This window comes from Heterocephalus glaber, unplaced genomic scaffold (genome assembly GCF_053883595.1).
Source record: "Heterocephalus glaber isolate CG9 unplaced genomic scaffold, H.glaber_assembly_v1.0 deba00001457, whole genome shotgun sequence".
NCBI lineage: Eukaryota > Metazoa > Chordata > Mammalia > Rodentia > Bathyergidae > Heterocephalus > Heterocephalus glaber.
Window position 1 is genome coordinate 41,070,044 of NW_028258305.1, and position 15,922 is coordinate 41,085,965.

At 56.5% G+C, this 15,922-nt stretch overlaps 2 protein-coding genes and 1 long non-coding RNA gene across 20 annotated transcripts in view; 2 read left to right on the forward strand and 1 right to left on the reverse strand.

Moving 5' to 3' along the window:
* LOC106008909 (uncharacterized) overlaps window positions 1-8,499 on the forward strand; it is a 58,540-nt gene extending 50,041 nt beyond the window's left edge. For both annotated transcript variants that reach the window (XR_015453226.1, XR_015453225.1), the window contains one exon: window positions 985-8,499. This is a non-coding gene — a long non-coding RNA (uncharacterized LOC106008909). The remainder of the gene's footprint in view (window positions 1-984) is intronic.
* The window catches only part of Kcnk3 (potassium two pore domain channel subfamily K member 3), a 37,569-nt gene extending 22,325 nt beyond the window's left edge, over window positions 1-15,244 (reverse strand). For all 5 annotated transcript variants that reach the window (XR_002392823.2, XR_002392824.2, XR_002392822.2 and 2 more), the window contains exon 1: window positions 14,871-15,244. Coding sequence is in view for 1 of the 5 variants with exons in the window: in XM_013070123.3 (XP_012925577.1) it covers window positions 14,871-15,153 (283 nt within the window). In the remaining 4 variants the exon portion in view is untranslated. The remainder of the gene's footprint in view (window positions 1-14,870) is intronic.
* Window positions 14,951-15,922, forward strand: part of Cib4 (calcium and integrin binding family member 4) — a 109,258-nt gene continuing 108,286 nt past the window's right edge. For 5 of the 13 annotated variants that reach the window (XM_087216561.1, XM_087216565.1, XM_087216558.1 and 2 more), the window contains exon 1: window positions 15,424-15,890. The gene's annotated coding sequence lies outside the window, so the exon portion shown is untranslated. Of the gene's footprint in view, window positions 15,100-15,401; window positions 15,891-15,922 lie in introns of those variants that run through there. The other 8 variants (XR_015453223.1, XM_087216566.1, XM_087216567.1 and 5 more) reach the window with 6 other exon arrangements.

Genomic DNA, 15,922 nt, shown 5'->3' on the forward strand with positions numbered 1-15,922 from the left:
GGAGGGGAGGATGTGCCCAGGCCAGGCAGGCCAAGGCCAGGCCTGCAGAGCTCAGGTTCCCGAAATCCTGACCTGACGGAATTCTCTCTTGACCCCACATTGTCTCTGGGCTTTGTGTGTGACTCTCCACTGGCTCCAAAGAGGACTTTGGGGTCTGGAGTTCCCTCTCTCTCTCTCTCTCTCTCTCTCTCTCTCTCTCTGGTATGGTTGTGGCAGGCAGGTGGCTGGCTTTACCAATTACAACTCCTGTTTAGTTCTCCCGACTGCCATATCTCCTTTATACTGTTCTCTCAGGAAGGACTTTGTGGCCCCTCTTAAGCCATCTGGGTTAGACTGCTTGGTCCTTCTGTCTGCCCACTCCTGGCACCTCCAGAGACATCTCTGACTGCTCAGAGCTGGGCTGGGCTGCACTAAAGCCCAGCCTGGCTCTCTCCCAGGGAGCAGTTAGGGAGGCAGGACCACACTCCTGTCCGACAGGCCCAGTGCCCCTTGGGCTCTTGGAAGCTTTTTTAGCCAGCCCCACACCTGTGGCAGAGGGGGCGGGAACATCTGCAGGGCAGGGAGGGAAGGACTTGGAACCCAGTTGAGGACAGCCTGTAGGGATCAAAGAGAAAAAACAGCTTCCCCAGAGGAGGGAGGCAGGGGCCAGGGCTGGCTGGGAGCTGACAGGAGTGATCAAAGGACAAGGGTGCTGGGGAGATGGTGGTGGGAGCAGTGCGGGACTCAGGGTTGCTGGGTGGAGCTACTGTAGGAAGCATGGGGCTTCCAGTCAGAGGCCCCTGAGCTGAGCTCCTGGCTGGGAGCCTTGAGCGGTAACCTGGCTGAGCCCTGGGCTTCATTTGCATAATGGATCTAATGAGAACTACTCCTGGGTGCTCCGGGAGGAGGTTCTGAAGCATTAGCGAAAGGGCCTGCAAACTGGCGCAGCTGAGAAACTGTTGGTTCTCTGCCCGCCACTCCTGAAATCTGGCCCCTCTGTTGCAGGCTCCACAAGTACAGAAGAGCCAGTGCAAACGTCCCCTTCACCTGCGCCTGCGCTGAGCTGTTGAAGGTGACACTGTTCTCATGGCCAGAGTCTCTGACGACCACCACGTTGCCCTATCCACTGGCTGTTCCTCTGACTCGACCTCCCAGTGCGGCTGGCATGGCTGACTGCGTCCTCTCTTGGAATAGTCCTCCTGGCCTCCAGGAGGGACACCACTGTCCCCAGGAGCCTTCCTGCCTCCTTTCTTGCCAGACCTCTCGCTGTTGGCGGGAGGGCTGGGTGCTCTGACCTTCTGGACAGCTCTCACCTCTCCCTAGGCAATCTGAGCTAGCGTATGACTTTCATTATTTTTTCCAACCCTCAGGTTTTTATCTCAGCTTGGACTTCTCCCTTGAGCCGCAGACTTGTCTAACTGCCTTCATGGGTTTGTCCTGAGAGCCTCAAAATTAAAACAGACATCTGAAACAGAAGTCCTGAACCTCTTTACCAAACCCGTTATTCTCCACATTTCATCTTCCATCTGGTAAATGCTCATCCTCCTGCCAGAGGCTCAGGCCAAAGACTTAGGACCGTCTTTGATTATTGTCTTCCATGGACTCCCACAGCCTCTCCCAACACACACATCTTGCCCATCAAGAAGTCCTGTCACTCTGCTCCTAGAAGGGCCTCAGTCTGCCTACACTGTCTACTTCCCCAGGCATCCCCTGGTCTAAGCCATCGTGGTTCTCCGGTGCGAGTGTGCACTGCCCTTATTAAAGAGGCTCCAGGGGCTGCTTGGCCCTTTTGCCACGGGAGGCCACAGCTAGAAAGCATGAACCAGGAAGTGGGCCCTCACCAGACCCCAGAACCTGTCCACACCTTGATTTGACTTTGCAGACACCAGAACTGGGAAGTTAGTTTCTGTTACGAGTATCCGGTCTATGGTGTTTTGTCACAGCAGCCTTGGCAGACTAAGGCAAGTGACTTCTCCTATGCTTGGAATGAAATCCAAACTCTTGCTCCTCCATGGCCCTAAGGATCGGCCCTTCCACGTCCCCACTTCCTCTCTGTTTGTGGCATGCTGCAGCCGCACTGCTGGTTCTGCTTCTGCTCCTCAAATGCTCCCACTGGGGTGTCCCTGGCACCTCAGCATTTGCTGTTCCCCTGCCTGGAAGGCTCTTCCCATCTCTGCCCTAGGCAGCCTCTCTGGGGAAGCAGCTTTCCCAGGTCCCTGTGATGATCGTAGCTTCCCCTCTGTCTTCTCCATCCCTGTCTACCACATCCCCTGGCTCACCTGTCTCCTGGAGCTTCTTAGCACTGAGGCTGTGCTTGTCTGTTATGACATGCTTCAGTTTCTGGACTCTGCCTCTCCTGAAGTGGAGATACCTGGACGACAGGGGCTCCCTGAGTCCCTGGGGCCTAGAACACAGAGGCTGGGAGCAACAGGGTGAGCGGGGAATGGCTGAGGGGTGGGGAGAGTCAGGGGGCTCAACTTTGTCAGAACTGCTGAGTGGCTGGGATAGCCACTCCCCCTCTCCCCTGTCCCCTGACCAAGGTCTCATCTCCTCATCTGGAAGAGAGAACTGCTGGCACCCGAAGTTCTCAAGGAATCTGGACGACCCAGGGAATGCTGTGATGCCATCCACTGCCCACCTAAGCCTTTACTCTGCAGGAGTGACCAGCATCAGCCCCCCAAGTACACCCCATCCTAGACTAAGGCTGAGAGACTTGCTTGAGTAGGTACTGCGCATCATCACCAATGTCCCATAAGCCTTCCAAGATAGCAATCCACTGGGAGGACCCACCCGGCTGACCCGGGGCCCTGGGATCCAGCAGGTAACGGGTCTGGGCGGATGTTGGAGACTGGTCCATGAGCAAGCTGTCAGGTCCCAGGACCCCAGAACCTTGGAGCCAGGACCTGGCCTGGACGGGGATGCCGGCTACCAGTGCATGTCCTGGGTGGGGTCCATCCTTGGTCCTAGGAGGGGCTGTCTGCATCCTTGCTCCTGGCCACCCCATCAGAAGATACCAGCGGGGCCCTAGCACTCCCTCTGCACTCTGGCACGAGGACAGCTGTGGGAGCTGCCTTTCCAGAGGGAGACTCCTGCATTCCAGCCGCCCCAGGCAGGGGCTGGGGTGCTGGCCTCACTCTGCTGATAAGTGGGACCTTGGCCACACTCAGACACGCTGTCTTTCCAGACAGGTTGACTTGGAGGTCCTGGAAAGAGTTAGCCACAGAGGAAGTCCCTCCAGGGCCCGGACAGCATGGGCTGAAGTGGGGACAAGAGAGTGATCCAGGACTGAATTCTTCTCGGAGGTGCTGGGAGGGGAGGCCAGGCTAAGAGGGTGTGGGCACAGCCAGTCCGACCTTCACAGGCCAGGCTAGCGTGGGGTGTAACTCGGTCCAGGTCTCACAGCCAGGTGGGAGAGGAGGCAGAGTGGAGCGGGCAGATCTCCACTTTCCTCAGTTTGGCTGCCCCGAACTAAGTAAGTCCTCTGTCACGGCTCATGGAAAGGACACATAGCCTGCCTCTGGGAGTCCCCTGGCTAACCCTGTGGGGCCATGCAGGGGACAGCATGCAGAGGAGTGCTCAGGACTCAGGGCAGTGAGCTGGGCATGATGTCCAAGAGAAGGAATCCCCCGTTTTGTTCCATGCAAGGGGACCTCCCTCGGGCTGACCTCCTTCCCTGGAGTTGAGATCAGGTGCAAGCTACAGCTATGAAGGAGGAGACACGGCCTGCCCCCAGGACCCGTGTAAGACCCTCTCAGTTCCCTTCTCCTCTGGCGGGAGAGCGAACATGACCTTCTCCTGGGGCTGCCTGCTAACTCCCCATGACTTTGCCACCTGGCTCACCGAGGAGTTCTGGCTTTGTGTTAGTGCAGAGTCTTCTTCAGCTATCCTCTGAATGTTTCTAAGATGCCAAGGAAACACAGAAAGCAAAGGCCTGCCCTGGCAGGTGGCCCAGCCTCCCAAGGACAGAAGATCGGTCCTAGCAAGCTCTCTTCCCCCCATGCTGCCACTGCTGCAGTTTCCTGTCACCTGGGGAGTCTTAAAACTTGAACTCTTAGTTTACCCAGACCCTAGTGAATCACTCCTGGGGACAGTGTCTGGACACCCATCATGGCTGCTGCAGGGAAACCTTCCCACCCTGCATTACCACATCCCCTCCACACACTGGAGAACAGGCGAGTTGCTCAGATCTCCCCAACAACGCCCCCTTCTCACTCAGTGGCCCCTCTTAAGAACTAACTGCCACTTAGATTCCCACTCCGTTTGGGGGATTGTAAGGCAAATGCGTGTCCAAGACAGGCAACAGCTCAGCACTCCCACTGCTGTCATTATTGTACTTCGTTTGCTGGGGTGCACTTCTGCAGTCTCCCTGCATTCCCACTGTGGGCCTGGACCCCCATTAGCCACCATCCAGGAGCAAGGCACTTGTGTTCCAAGGGAGAGGACTCAGTTTTAAGGCTGGAAGTTCTGGGTTGGCTCTGGATTTGACTCTGGCTCTCATTCTGGATCACAGGAAGTGACTTTAAGGCTCGTTTATTTTTACTGGGAAAGTAGCAATAGTGGTGCTCACACCTTGGGGTCAACATGAGGCCAAGATATTGTACGTCCAAGTGCTGTGCATGCAGAACACAGGCCTGTTTGGCCACTTGCCAGCAGTGGGGACTTCGGGTGCATTCCCTGACCCCAGTACCTCAGGATCCTGGTCTGTAAAGTGGGCACGCACGATAGCAGCCTTGCTCCTGGGGTGGCTGTGAGGATTGAATGACATGCTACATATAACAGCTCAGCCCAGAGAGATTCTGGATGGGTGGCGACCTTGGATGGTGACCGTGGAAACTGAAGCGGCCCTGTGAGCAGCAGCTGCTTCACGTCAGGTCTGAGATGTGTAAGGCACAGCCCAGGGCAGAGCCATGTGCTGCATGGATCAGAGGCTGGCGCCTGCCTGGAACTGTCTGTTCCTTGCCGGCTGTAGGTCCCAGGGGAGCCCTTGTGCAGGGGCAGGAGGACTGGGCCCTGTCTTAGAGGAGAGGCTGCCCTTGCTGGGGCCTGGCGTCACTCTCTCTGGGCTCCCCGGGGGGCCTGACATTTTGGACCTTGGAAGAAAGGCCCCTCTACAGTCCTGTGACCTGTGGCTAGAATGTGACTCTCCAGATGTGTCTGAGATGGTCATTTCTGAATTAGAGCCATGGTCAGAGAGGCCTCACATTTTCCTGAAAGTGGACACTGAGTCCATGCCAAGCATTGGAGCCCGGGGCAGAAACCAAGCAGGGGCTGCTCGAGGTCCAGACATGTGGCCTGCGGAGGGCATGTGGTAGGGGATGGGACTCTGGGAGTGGGTCCCTGTAGAAAGCGTCCATGTAGAGCTGGGTCACACATCATGACCCAGCAAAGGGAGAGGCAGTGCAAGCACCCCCTAGGGGCTGGGTGAGGGCGGCTGGGTGACCAGGTGAAGAGGGAAGTAGGACTCAGGATCACCATCACCGCTGGTTCTGCCAGGCCATGGGACACCCACTGGTCAGGATCCAGGCAGGAGAGCACAGGTTGGGTCTGTCATTTCCTACCTCCAGTGCTGGTCAGCTCAAGTCACCACCAGAGCCCAGGCCCCTGCAAGGCCCACTCATGCCCCTCAGCCTGACTAGTGGGGTTCCCTCCCCCAGCAGGTCACATGGCCGATCTTCACCCACTGAAGTCCTCACTCACTACTCAAGCCTCCCCCAAAGCACCCCTCTCCCAGAAGGCCCTCCTTGGCCCACTCGGATTTAGCACAGATACCATCTTTTCCTGATTCCACTAGACTCAAGGCTCCTTGGGGAAGAATCTAGGTTTTTGGTATCCCTTCTCTCTTGGTGCCTAGTGCAGTTTCTGGCACTCAGGGGGTCTCGGGAGAGCTCATGGATTTTTGGTAAGCTGACTAGAAATAGAAATGAAGGTGAAAGCCAGTTCTCTACAGGTGAGCCAGAGGGCCTGGGAACCTGTGGGACATCCCTCAGCTCCACTCTGGGCCCTCTAACTCTCCACGCTGCTCCCTGAAGATCAAGAAACCAGAGTACCTTAAGGTCAAAAAGAAATTTAAGACCTAGTTATCACACCCTCAGTCCCATTTATGTGCAGAAGGATGATCTTTTTGATGCGTAATGTGGTCTGGCTAAAGCCCCCAGTTATTCAATGAAAATCTAGGGATTGCTATGAAAACATTTTGTAGATGTATTGAACCCAGGGTTTTTACACTTTGTTACATCTTGAGCCTTTATTTTTTATTTTGCGACAGGGTCTCCATAAATTACCCAGGTGGGACTCAAACTTGTGATCCTCCTGCCTCAGCCTCCCAGAGTGCTGGGATTACAGGCATGCACCAGCACACCCAACTTCAGATGTGATTAAAGTCCATAATCAGTTGTCTTACAGTAAGGGAAGCACAGGTTGGCTTCAGGTTATGATCTAGGATCATGCCGATAGATTATCCCAGTTAATCTGCATAGGCAGAATTTACTAACCCAAAAGACTGGGACCAGCTGAAGAAGAAATCCTACCTGTGGCTAGCAGCATTTGTACAACTAGGGAGAGATCCATCCTGCTTTTCTTGACCACCTGGCCTGTCAGAATTTGCTAGTCTGCCCTATCGTTCTATAACACAATTCTGTGCAGCGCATCTATGTTTATATTCACTGGTTCCACTTCTCTGGTTGAAGCCTAATTTATACAGGAGATCTCTGCCACATGTTTATCCAGGGTCTGCTTGTATGCTTCCTGTGTTAGGGAGCTCATCCCCTCTTCTGGCAGCATACTCTATCTTTGGCCAGCTTCAACTTTATGTGCCAATGTTGCTTCAAGCCCACGACACACTCAGAACATGATTAGCTCTGTACTCCGAAGTGGTCCAGCAGATCACTGAAGCTGGACTCATGGGGTCCACACCTTGCCATGTCCCTCCCAGGACACAGGCTCCTCTCCTGACTGCTCAGAGGTTGTTGATGTTCCTCTTTAGGTCTGCAAACACAGATGGCCCGATGGGCTCCGAAGAGCAGAGGCCTTGTGCTGCCTGCCACCTGTCCTCCACATTAGCGTTCGACAGGCTGAGTGTCTCAGTCATGGGACCATGGGCCCGGGCCCCCCAGAGGCCTTTCCTGTCTGGACCCTGCCCATAGGAATCAGGGCTCCTTCTTGACATGATCTAGAGCCTCTTCTAATGAGGAGCGGAGCCATGTGGTCTTCACTACTTAGGTCAGTGCTGTAGATCGCATGTCTGTGTTCCCAAATTCCTGTGTTCAGCCTTATTGCCCAGTGTGATGCGGTAGGAGGAGGCCCTTTGGGAAGTGAGTAGGTCATGAAGGCGGGGTCTGCAAGAATGGACCTAGTGCCCTCCAAATAGAGGAGACAAGAGGACTCCTGTCTCTCTGCCATGTGAGGGCACAGAGGGAGATGGCCAACTGAAAACCCGGAAGTGGGCCCTCAACAGACCCTAATCCTCGGGCGCCTTGCCTCGGACTTCCCAGCCTCCAGAACTGCGAGGTATAAATGTGTGTTGTTTAATCTCTGTCTATAGTCATTTGTTCCAGCAGCCTGGATGGACTGACAGGCGGAAGCCACAAAGGAGGGGCCCGCTCTGCACTTGGTGTTTAACCTCTGCTACCTGTAAGGAGCTTCCCTGGCAGACGGTGTGTCGGGGAGAAGGAGGACAGCCGGGGTCCGGTGGACTCTTGTTCACACAGGGAAAGCCCCTCCCCGTCCCTCCCCCTTTCTGCACACTGCTCCACTTCCCTTCCCTGATCCATTGCATCCCCCACCCTGGCTCCACAGCTGTCCTGACGGGCAGGACCAGCTTTTCCTCGGAGCGCTGACATTCCTCCACCGGATTCCTGGCAGCGCAAAGCTTTCTTTTCCTTAAAACCACCGTCCACACCTCATGGCTACTCCCAGAAGCTTTTTAGATCCTTGCCATTCAAACTGTGGGCCCTGTCAAGGGCACTGAGAAACTCATGGTCTTCACTTGGCCACTTAACTGCTGTCCCTTACTTACTTAAAAAAAATAAAATGGGAGCCTTAAAAATGCAAGGTCCTGAGTTCGATCCCCAATACCAGAAAAAAAGGGTGGGGGAGGTGTTGTTTTTATTTTGTTTCTATTTTTTATAAAAAAACACCAGAAAATATGTGCATCAGACCAGGGTAGAGGAGGGGAGAGTCTGGCTAGCTCCACCTGTAATGTGGAGGCTCGCCCCCAGGCCCACTCTCCTGCTTGAAGCCACCCTGAGATCATTGACACATGCTGTTTAGAGGGGAGGGGACTGGCTTTCTCTAGACAGCAGGGGATTCTGACTGCCTTGCTTCATGATATGATACATTTATTATATTCAGAAACTTGAAATGTAGGATGCCATTACATGTCTCTTTATATTTCTGGAATATTTGTTACTACTGACAATGAATTAATAAAATATGTTTTACAAAACCTTAAAAAAATATGAGCCACAGATCTACAGCATGAGCATCTCTTGGGGTTTGTTAGAAATGCAGAATCTCAGGCTTGGCCCCAGATCTGAGGGATTCAAAAATCTGCATTTAAGCAAGACCAGTCAGGCCGCTCACTGCATGGGACAGTTTAAGAAGCATTAACCTGAGGCCTCTCAGGGGAGAAAGAACCCAGTGTCTAGCACGAAGGCCAGTGTCCCATTCCCAGTGGCCAGTGTCTCCCTTACTAAGGGGGCATTACTAAGAAGCAGGAGGGGGAAGCAGCAGAGGGAAGGAAGGAACTTTTGTGGCGGGTGAGGGAGGGAGGTCAGCCCCAGCATGACAGGGACCTCAGGAGGCCCAGCCACAGGCAGCCACTGCACCAGGCTGGCCGCTCTGGGCTGCAGTCGAGGCGCCTCTGGCTGGTGAGCAAGCACAGGTGTGACATGCGGCAGCAGCTGAGAGCTGGAAGCTCCAGGCGAGGGGCAGGCCTCTGGGAGCCTTGGGAGGTGCTTGGGCACCACCGGTTCCCGGGCAGACTTTGAGGTGGGAGCCTCAGCTGGGCCCTGGGCTGCTCTGCACTGCCGTGACAGGCATTCGTCATACGGCTCTCTGAGGACCAGAGGCTATGCGAGGGGCCAGGGAACAGGGCTCCACCCCAGCTCTGATGGTCACTGTAGGTGTGACCTTCAGTAAGACCCCTCTCCAGTCTGGTGCACAGAGAGGGCTGGAGCTAGAATCCTGGCCCGCTTTGGGCTGAATGCTCTGTGCATAGGGAGCGCCCGGTGTAGACCACTGCTACGTTCATAGAGAAGGGGTTGCAGAGGCTCTATGGGGAGTGGCATGGCTCCGAGGAAGATATCCCCACAGGCCTGGGCGTTTATCTGTGGGGTGCTGGGCAAATTTCCTGACTTCTCTGAGCCAGGCAGTGTGGGGTGCTCGTGGGGGCAGACTTGGCCTGTGGCCGGCACACATCTGTTCCCCGTGCTCCAGGTGGGGCTGGAGACAGGTGAGGGACCATCCTGGGTCTCTTCTGCGGTCCGCCTAGAGTGACAGTGGTCTCACTGGAGCCTGGTTCCTCCCCTTGCTGCTGGCTGCCTTCGGAAAAATCATTTTTACTTTTTTTTATTACAAAATCAACTCGCAGATTCACCGTTTGTGCTGCCAGCTGAAGGCTGTTTATAGTGGTGATTTGCACCACATGCATCTGTGCTTGTTTATGTTTTCTTTGAAAATACTTATTGTGTTTGTCCTGTCCCCACTGTGGCCAGGCGTGTGCCTTCTATTTCTGTCCTTTCTGCCCCCCCCCCCCCCCCCCGTTCACAGTCCCCCACCAGGATGTGTGGGAACTGGACATGCAGACCTCTGGCCCCAAGTGCCCAATTTGTAGATGAAAAAACTGAGGACCAGCAACTGACCTCTGTGGAACTTGAACTTGTGCTTCCTTCCTCCAGCCTCGGACAGGTTCCCCCACCATTGGAGACCTCACTTACTCTGACTGATTTTCTGCAGGATCGACCTGGTCAAAAGTGGAGGTGCTACCCTTGGGGAGGAGCTGGGAAACCTGGGTTAGGGGAGTGGAATTTGGAAGAAAAGGAGAAGGGATGGGCAGCTTCCTGGCCCTCAGCCCTGCTGCCCACACCTGTTGGGAAGGAACAGAGGTGGCTTTGGCCATGGGGACCCTGAGGAGACAGCCATTGCTCTGTGGGGATTGTGCTAACGTAGGAACAGTAACATTAATCACAGCAACAGTCACAGATGCCATTCATCAAGGGCCCACTCATATCAGATACTTTCTTCTCATGATCCCTTTCAATCCTGGGAGGCGGATATTATTCCCAATTTATAAATAAATGACAAAACAAAGCCTGAGAGAGTAAGAAGCTTAAGGTCAGGGGGAATGCTGGCTCGGGTGAGGAGTGGGTTGAGAGGAAACCAGGTGCTCTTCGATCTTACATCACCTTGCAGAAAGGGTCAAAGGAGAGGGGCCAGCCTAGGGCAGAGGAAACAAATGTGGAATAGTGCAGGGAATAATCCCACCAGAACCTTCCTCCTCTTCTCCCTGGAAGTGGTAAGTGGCCAAGGCATCTGTGCTCAGAGGTGGCACGCTAGGAGAGTAGGCTGAATATGAGAACTCCACTCTGGGGACCCAAAGATCTGGGTCCTAACCAGGGTTATGCCCTCAACTTGCTGTGTTTCCCAGAGAAGGTTATTTACCCGAGTGGGTCATCATTAATCCCTCCTCTTCCTATTTTATTTTATTATCTATTTTCACTCTTTGATTATAGGGCTCTGGAATTGGGAGGTGGCCGGTCAGTTCTGGACTTCCTTCTTGAAAAGATGTAAGAAGTACAGATTCCCTCCCAAGACACCCGCTTGAGTTTATAGTCTTGGGGCTGAGGACAGAATGGAGGCTGAGGGAGGAGCAGAACTGATTTCCTGCCCTGCTCCATCTGCTCATCAGTCACCTGCCTCTGGTTGCCTGAGAGCCACAAGCATTTTGGACTGTAGTGGGAAAGTGGGCACCTGTGAGCCTGCAGCAGCCTCCAGGATGGCCCGGTGCTGGCACAGGTGTGCCATGCGGTCCTGTTTGGGAGAGGCAGGCTGGCTGTGGGGCAGTGGAGCCAGAGCCCTCTGCTTCTGGAGTGCTTTGGGAGGCAACAGCCAGCCTGGGCTCCTTAGTGCTCCGGGACATGAGGGTCTGGGCTGAATCCTTAAAGTGGAGAAAGAACAGGTGGCAACTCCAGGGTGCAGGAGCGGGAGAGGCCCCTCTGAGTCTGGCAGGGACCTGACTTTGAGTCCCGAGGCCGTGGATGAGTCATGTACTCTCAGGGCCTTAGGTTCTGCTGATGAAAAACGGGGGTAATAAAACTTGTCAGGAAGGGCTGGACGGAACTAAATGAGGGCATACAAATGAAGTGTCCAAAGACGGCCTGCCAAAGTGTGGGCAATACATGGTGCCTGCCACTATGTTGTGCTGCTGCCACTGTTAATAAAAATAACAGAGGCCGGGGGCATGGCCAGTGGCAGAGCACCTGCCTGGCAGGTGTGAGGCCCTGGGTTCCGTCCCCAGCACCATAAATGAAAAAATAAATCTGAAAAAGAGACATTTGGATCAAGTGGAAGGGCTGGGGGCTTGGGAGTCAGATTTGCTCCCCTGCTCCCCTTGTGTGACTCCCATCACCCTCTGGCGCCTTATCTGTAAGAGGAGGAGGTGGTACCAGCTGATCCCCAGCCCCTTCCCGCTCTGACAGCCCCTGGCTATGAATAGACCTGGCTGGGGCCTGGAGGAGTTTGATGACTCAACAGCTAGGGAGGGCAAGGTTTCCCGAGGAAAGAGTTTCCATTCGTTTGGTGAACTTGGGGGAACAGTGAAGGAAGGGTTTCTGGGCTGGGAGGCTAGGAATGTGGGAGCGGGAGGAATCCACGCAGCTAGTGGAGACCGTGACTAACCAGGTGAATGACTAAGTCTGACCCTGCCAACCTTCCACCAGTCAGAGCTGCCTGAGAGTGCCCCGCAAGCTGGCATCACTAAGCCAGTCGAGGCTCTGCCAGGCCCGGCTGGGTCTGGGCTTCACAGCATATGGAGGCAAAAGAAGCAGCCAAGAGACCAGCAGGGAAAGAGCCCTGCACTTGGAGTCAGAAGACCCAGCTTCCCGCTTTGACTCCGCTGCTCACCAGCTGGGTGCTCTGGGGGGTGGTGGTCTCTTCTTCTCCCTCAGCTCCCCCATCTTCATCTGTCTAATGCAGCTAACAGTACCTGCCCTGGCAACTTGACAGAGTTGTGAAGGCTGAGAATTAAGCACGAGAGGAAAGCCCTGTGATCCCTAAGGTACTGAATGAATGGGAGGTTTTTTCATTATTCCGTCCCAGTGAGACTCCCCATGAGAGGTTCCAAAGAGGGGCAGGTCTGCTAACCCTGGATTCTAGGTCAGGATTGGTCTAACACAGGGCCCCTCCCAGGCATCTCGGCACTGACCAGGACGGGTTTTCTTAGATCAGAGCCTCCGTGGCAGCCTCTAGCTAGGTGGCACAGCCAGAGAGGAAGATGAGAAAAAGTCAGGGATGCTGGGGTGGGGCAGAGACTGGGCAGAGCCAGTCTGAGGACCCCTGGACTGGGGTGGTGGTCTGAGATTGTCCTTCTTTCCCAGCACTGTATAAATAATTGCCAGACCCATGTTCTGCTTCTAGCCCAAGCTTTTAGTGTCTCCCGAGGCGAGGACACAAGCACTTTGGGAAGCAACAGCAGCGCTGGGGAGGAGGGCGATGCCCTTTCATTTCTTCACACCTGAAACTCATCGATAGCCTTCTCTGAGTGCTCACAGCCGCTGGGTACCATGCTGGCACCGGGAGGGCAGTAACAGGACCTACAGGACTCTGCGCACATGGAGATTAATTATAGTGTGGCGGGAGAGACAAAACACATCCCCTAAAATGTACATAACATTCAAAAGAGCCTGCGCTGGTCACCCAGGTGTTGGCAATAAATCCTGCTGTGATCCAGAGCAGTGGCCTGGGAAGTCTGGGGGAGGAGGTGGGATCTGAGCTGGACCTAGAGGGTTAGCGTGGACAGTGAACAGAAGACTGAGGAAAGGGTGTGTCGGACTCACACGGTGAAGGCGTTCTCAGGGGACAGTCGGGCTGCAGTAGAGAGGGGTCGAGGATGTAGGGGGCGAGAAATGAAGTCAGACACAGAGGTTGGAGCAGGTATACAGGTTCTCGGCCTGAGTTAAGGAGCATGGAACAGATTCCATGGGCCCTGGGGAGCTCCTGGAGGCTTCTGAGGAGCAAACTGGTATGGGGAGCTGTGCTACGGGACTTTTTTTCTGGCAGTATTGTCCAGAGGAATGTGATTTGTTGAGAGAATGAGATTGGGGGCAAGGAGGTCAGTCGGGAGGTTATTGTGGAGCTGGGGATGTGGTAGTGAGAAGGGAAAGGGCAGTAAGTAAGGGCTGGATGTGGGGCGGGGGAGAGGGAAGGTCTAAGGATGCTTTCTGGTTCTCCTGGCAGCTGCCCACTCCTGAACCAGGCAGGTGGTAGTAGGGTACCCCAGAGGGGGAGGGACCCCAGAGCAGAGCTGGTCTGGCCCCTTTCGGGCTCTTCTTTGGACAAGCTTTGGGTCTCCAGGGAAGCAGAGCCTCAGAGCACAGTTCCACAGTAGATAGACAGCATCCAGTTCTGCCTCTTACCCCCTTGACTCCTATCAACTCCCAGGAAAACACTGCCATTTTGTCATGAGCTACGCCAAGTGGCAATGAACCATTGGGAGCCCAGCCAAGGCAAGGAGGAGGGTCAGAGAGAGAAGACGGGGAAGAGGAGGAAACAGCTCCTGCAGGCATCCCGATGGGCTCTGGGGGAAGGTGGGCTCCCAATCTCAGACTCTGAGCACGTCGGGGCTGGGAAGAGCCTTTGAGATCATTTTGGCCAACTTCTCCTTGTCTGGACATGAGCCTGAGATCCAGGCAGGGGAAAGGACTTGCCCAAGGTCATACAGGCGGTGGTTAGGGGACTGTGTTGGAATTATAGGGTCTCCGCAGCCGGCCAAGGGCTTAATCTCCTCTAGACGCTTGAGTAGCTGCATCAAGGGCCTGGCCAGGGACCCCCTCCGTGGACGGCCATCTGTGTGTGTCCTGTGTGTACCTGAGTGCCTGTTCCTGTGCCGTCACAGGATCTGGGTGTGCGTGTGGCTTCCCACACCGCGATCTGTCCTGGCTTGGAAAAGAGGGCTGGAGCCATTTCTGCGAGGTGACTGTTTTGCTGGGACAGGGAAGGCTGACAGGGCTTTATCTGGCTTCCAGCACCAGCTCTGCTGCCCTAAGAAAATTACAGGCACTGGCTGGTGGTACCCAAACTCCTGAAGCTAGTCACACACAGACACTGACACACACACACACACACACACACACACACGCACGCACACACGCACACACACGCGCGCGCGCACACACACTCCCCCAGGCAGCGCTCACAGCCGCAGTTACAGGGTGTTTCAGGCATGCAGACCGGCCTAGAGTGCCACGGAGTAACGCACCGGCCTGCCCCGGCCTCCCTGCAGCCCCGCAGGTGGAGACCCGGTGCGGAAGCCCCTGCTCAGGGCCGGAGGAGTCGCGCGCTCCCGCCGCCCCTACCCCGCGCCGCTCCGGGGCCTAGCCCGGCCACACCCCTCCTTCTCCAGCCTCCGCCGGCCGTCGCTTCCCCTCTCGCACACTTCGAGTCCCAGGGGTCCTCGCGCAGCCCGGCAGGGCCAAGTTAGGGCCGGCCCGGCCGGAGGTTGAGGTCCGGAGGGAGCTGGTGATCGACGCCTCCCCCGGTCCCGAGCCCGCGGAGCCGACCCGCCGGGTGAACTCGGGCTGCCGGGTTCGGGGCTCGGCTCCCACCCCGCCCCGCCGAGGACCCGGGCCGCAGCCGGCCCCCGACCGCCGGCCCCCGCCCCGCGCGCGAGTAGTTACCGATGGTGGTGATGACGGTGATGGCGAAGTAGAAGGAGCCGGCGAAGCGCCACTGCACGCCGGCCTTGTGCGGCTTGAGGCGCAGCACGACGCGCTCGAGCTCCTCGTAGCCGCCCTGGCTGAGGTTGTAGCGCGCCCGCAGCTCCCGCTGCCGCAGCTCCAGCCGCTGCCGCTCCAGCATCTCGGGCTCCGACTCCAGCGCGTCGAAGACCGCGGCGCCCACCAGCAGGTAGGTGAAGGTGCACACGATGAGCGCCAATGTGCGCACATTCTGCCGCTTCATCGTCCCCCGCCGGCGCCCCCGGCCCCGGCCCCGGCCCCGGCCGCCGCTGCTGCTGCCCCGGAGGCGGCCTGGGGCATGGCTACGCTCGCTCGCTCCGCGCCGGGCACCCGCTCCGCGCCCCGGGCCGCCGCCGCCGCGGAGCTGTCCCTTCAGCACCACCCCCGCCCTCCTCCGCCTGGCCCGCCCGCCGCCGGCCGCCTCCTCCCGCCGGCCTCCCGCCCAGCCAAATAAGGACTGGGAGCCGTGCGGAGGGCGGGAGGGGGAGCGAGCCGCACAGCGGGCAGGACAGAGGGAGGGAGGGACGGAGGGCGGGAGGGGGAGGGGGGAGACGGGAGAGGGCGAGCACGCCAGCCCCGGAGAGAAAACTAGACCGGGAAGCAGATAACTACGGAGCCAGCGAGAAGGAGCGGCGGGAGACCCGGGGAAGGGGCGCGTGTGACCGAGGGCACAAAACCAGAGGCAGACACACAGATCCAGAAATAAAGAGGAATAAAGAGGCGGGCAGGAAAATCGGGGCAAAGGGCCGGAGCAGAGCGGCAGACAGGGCCACAGCTCCAGAGAGCTGCAGATAGACTGACGCTGCCGGAAAAGAAAGGGAAGGGAAGGGACAGGCGAAGCCAGCCCCCTCCTCCACCCTCCAGCCGAGGCACGGCAGGTTCTACTGACCTCGCGCCTTGCGGCCTGCCCCTGACACATGGAAGAGGAAACTGAGCCACAGAGACGTGGAGTGACACACAGTGAGTTGCTGGCAGCAGGGGGACTCGGCTAG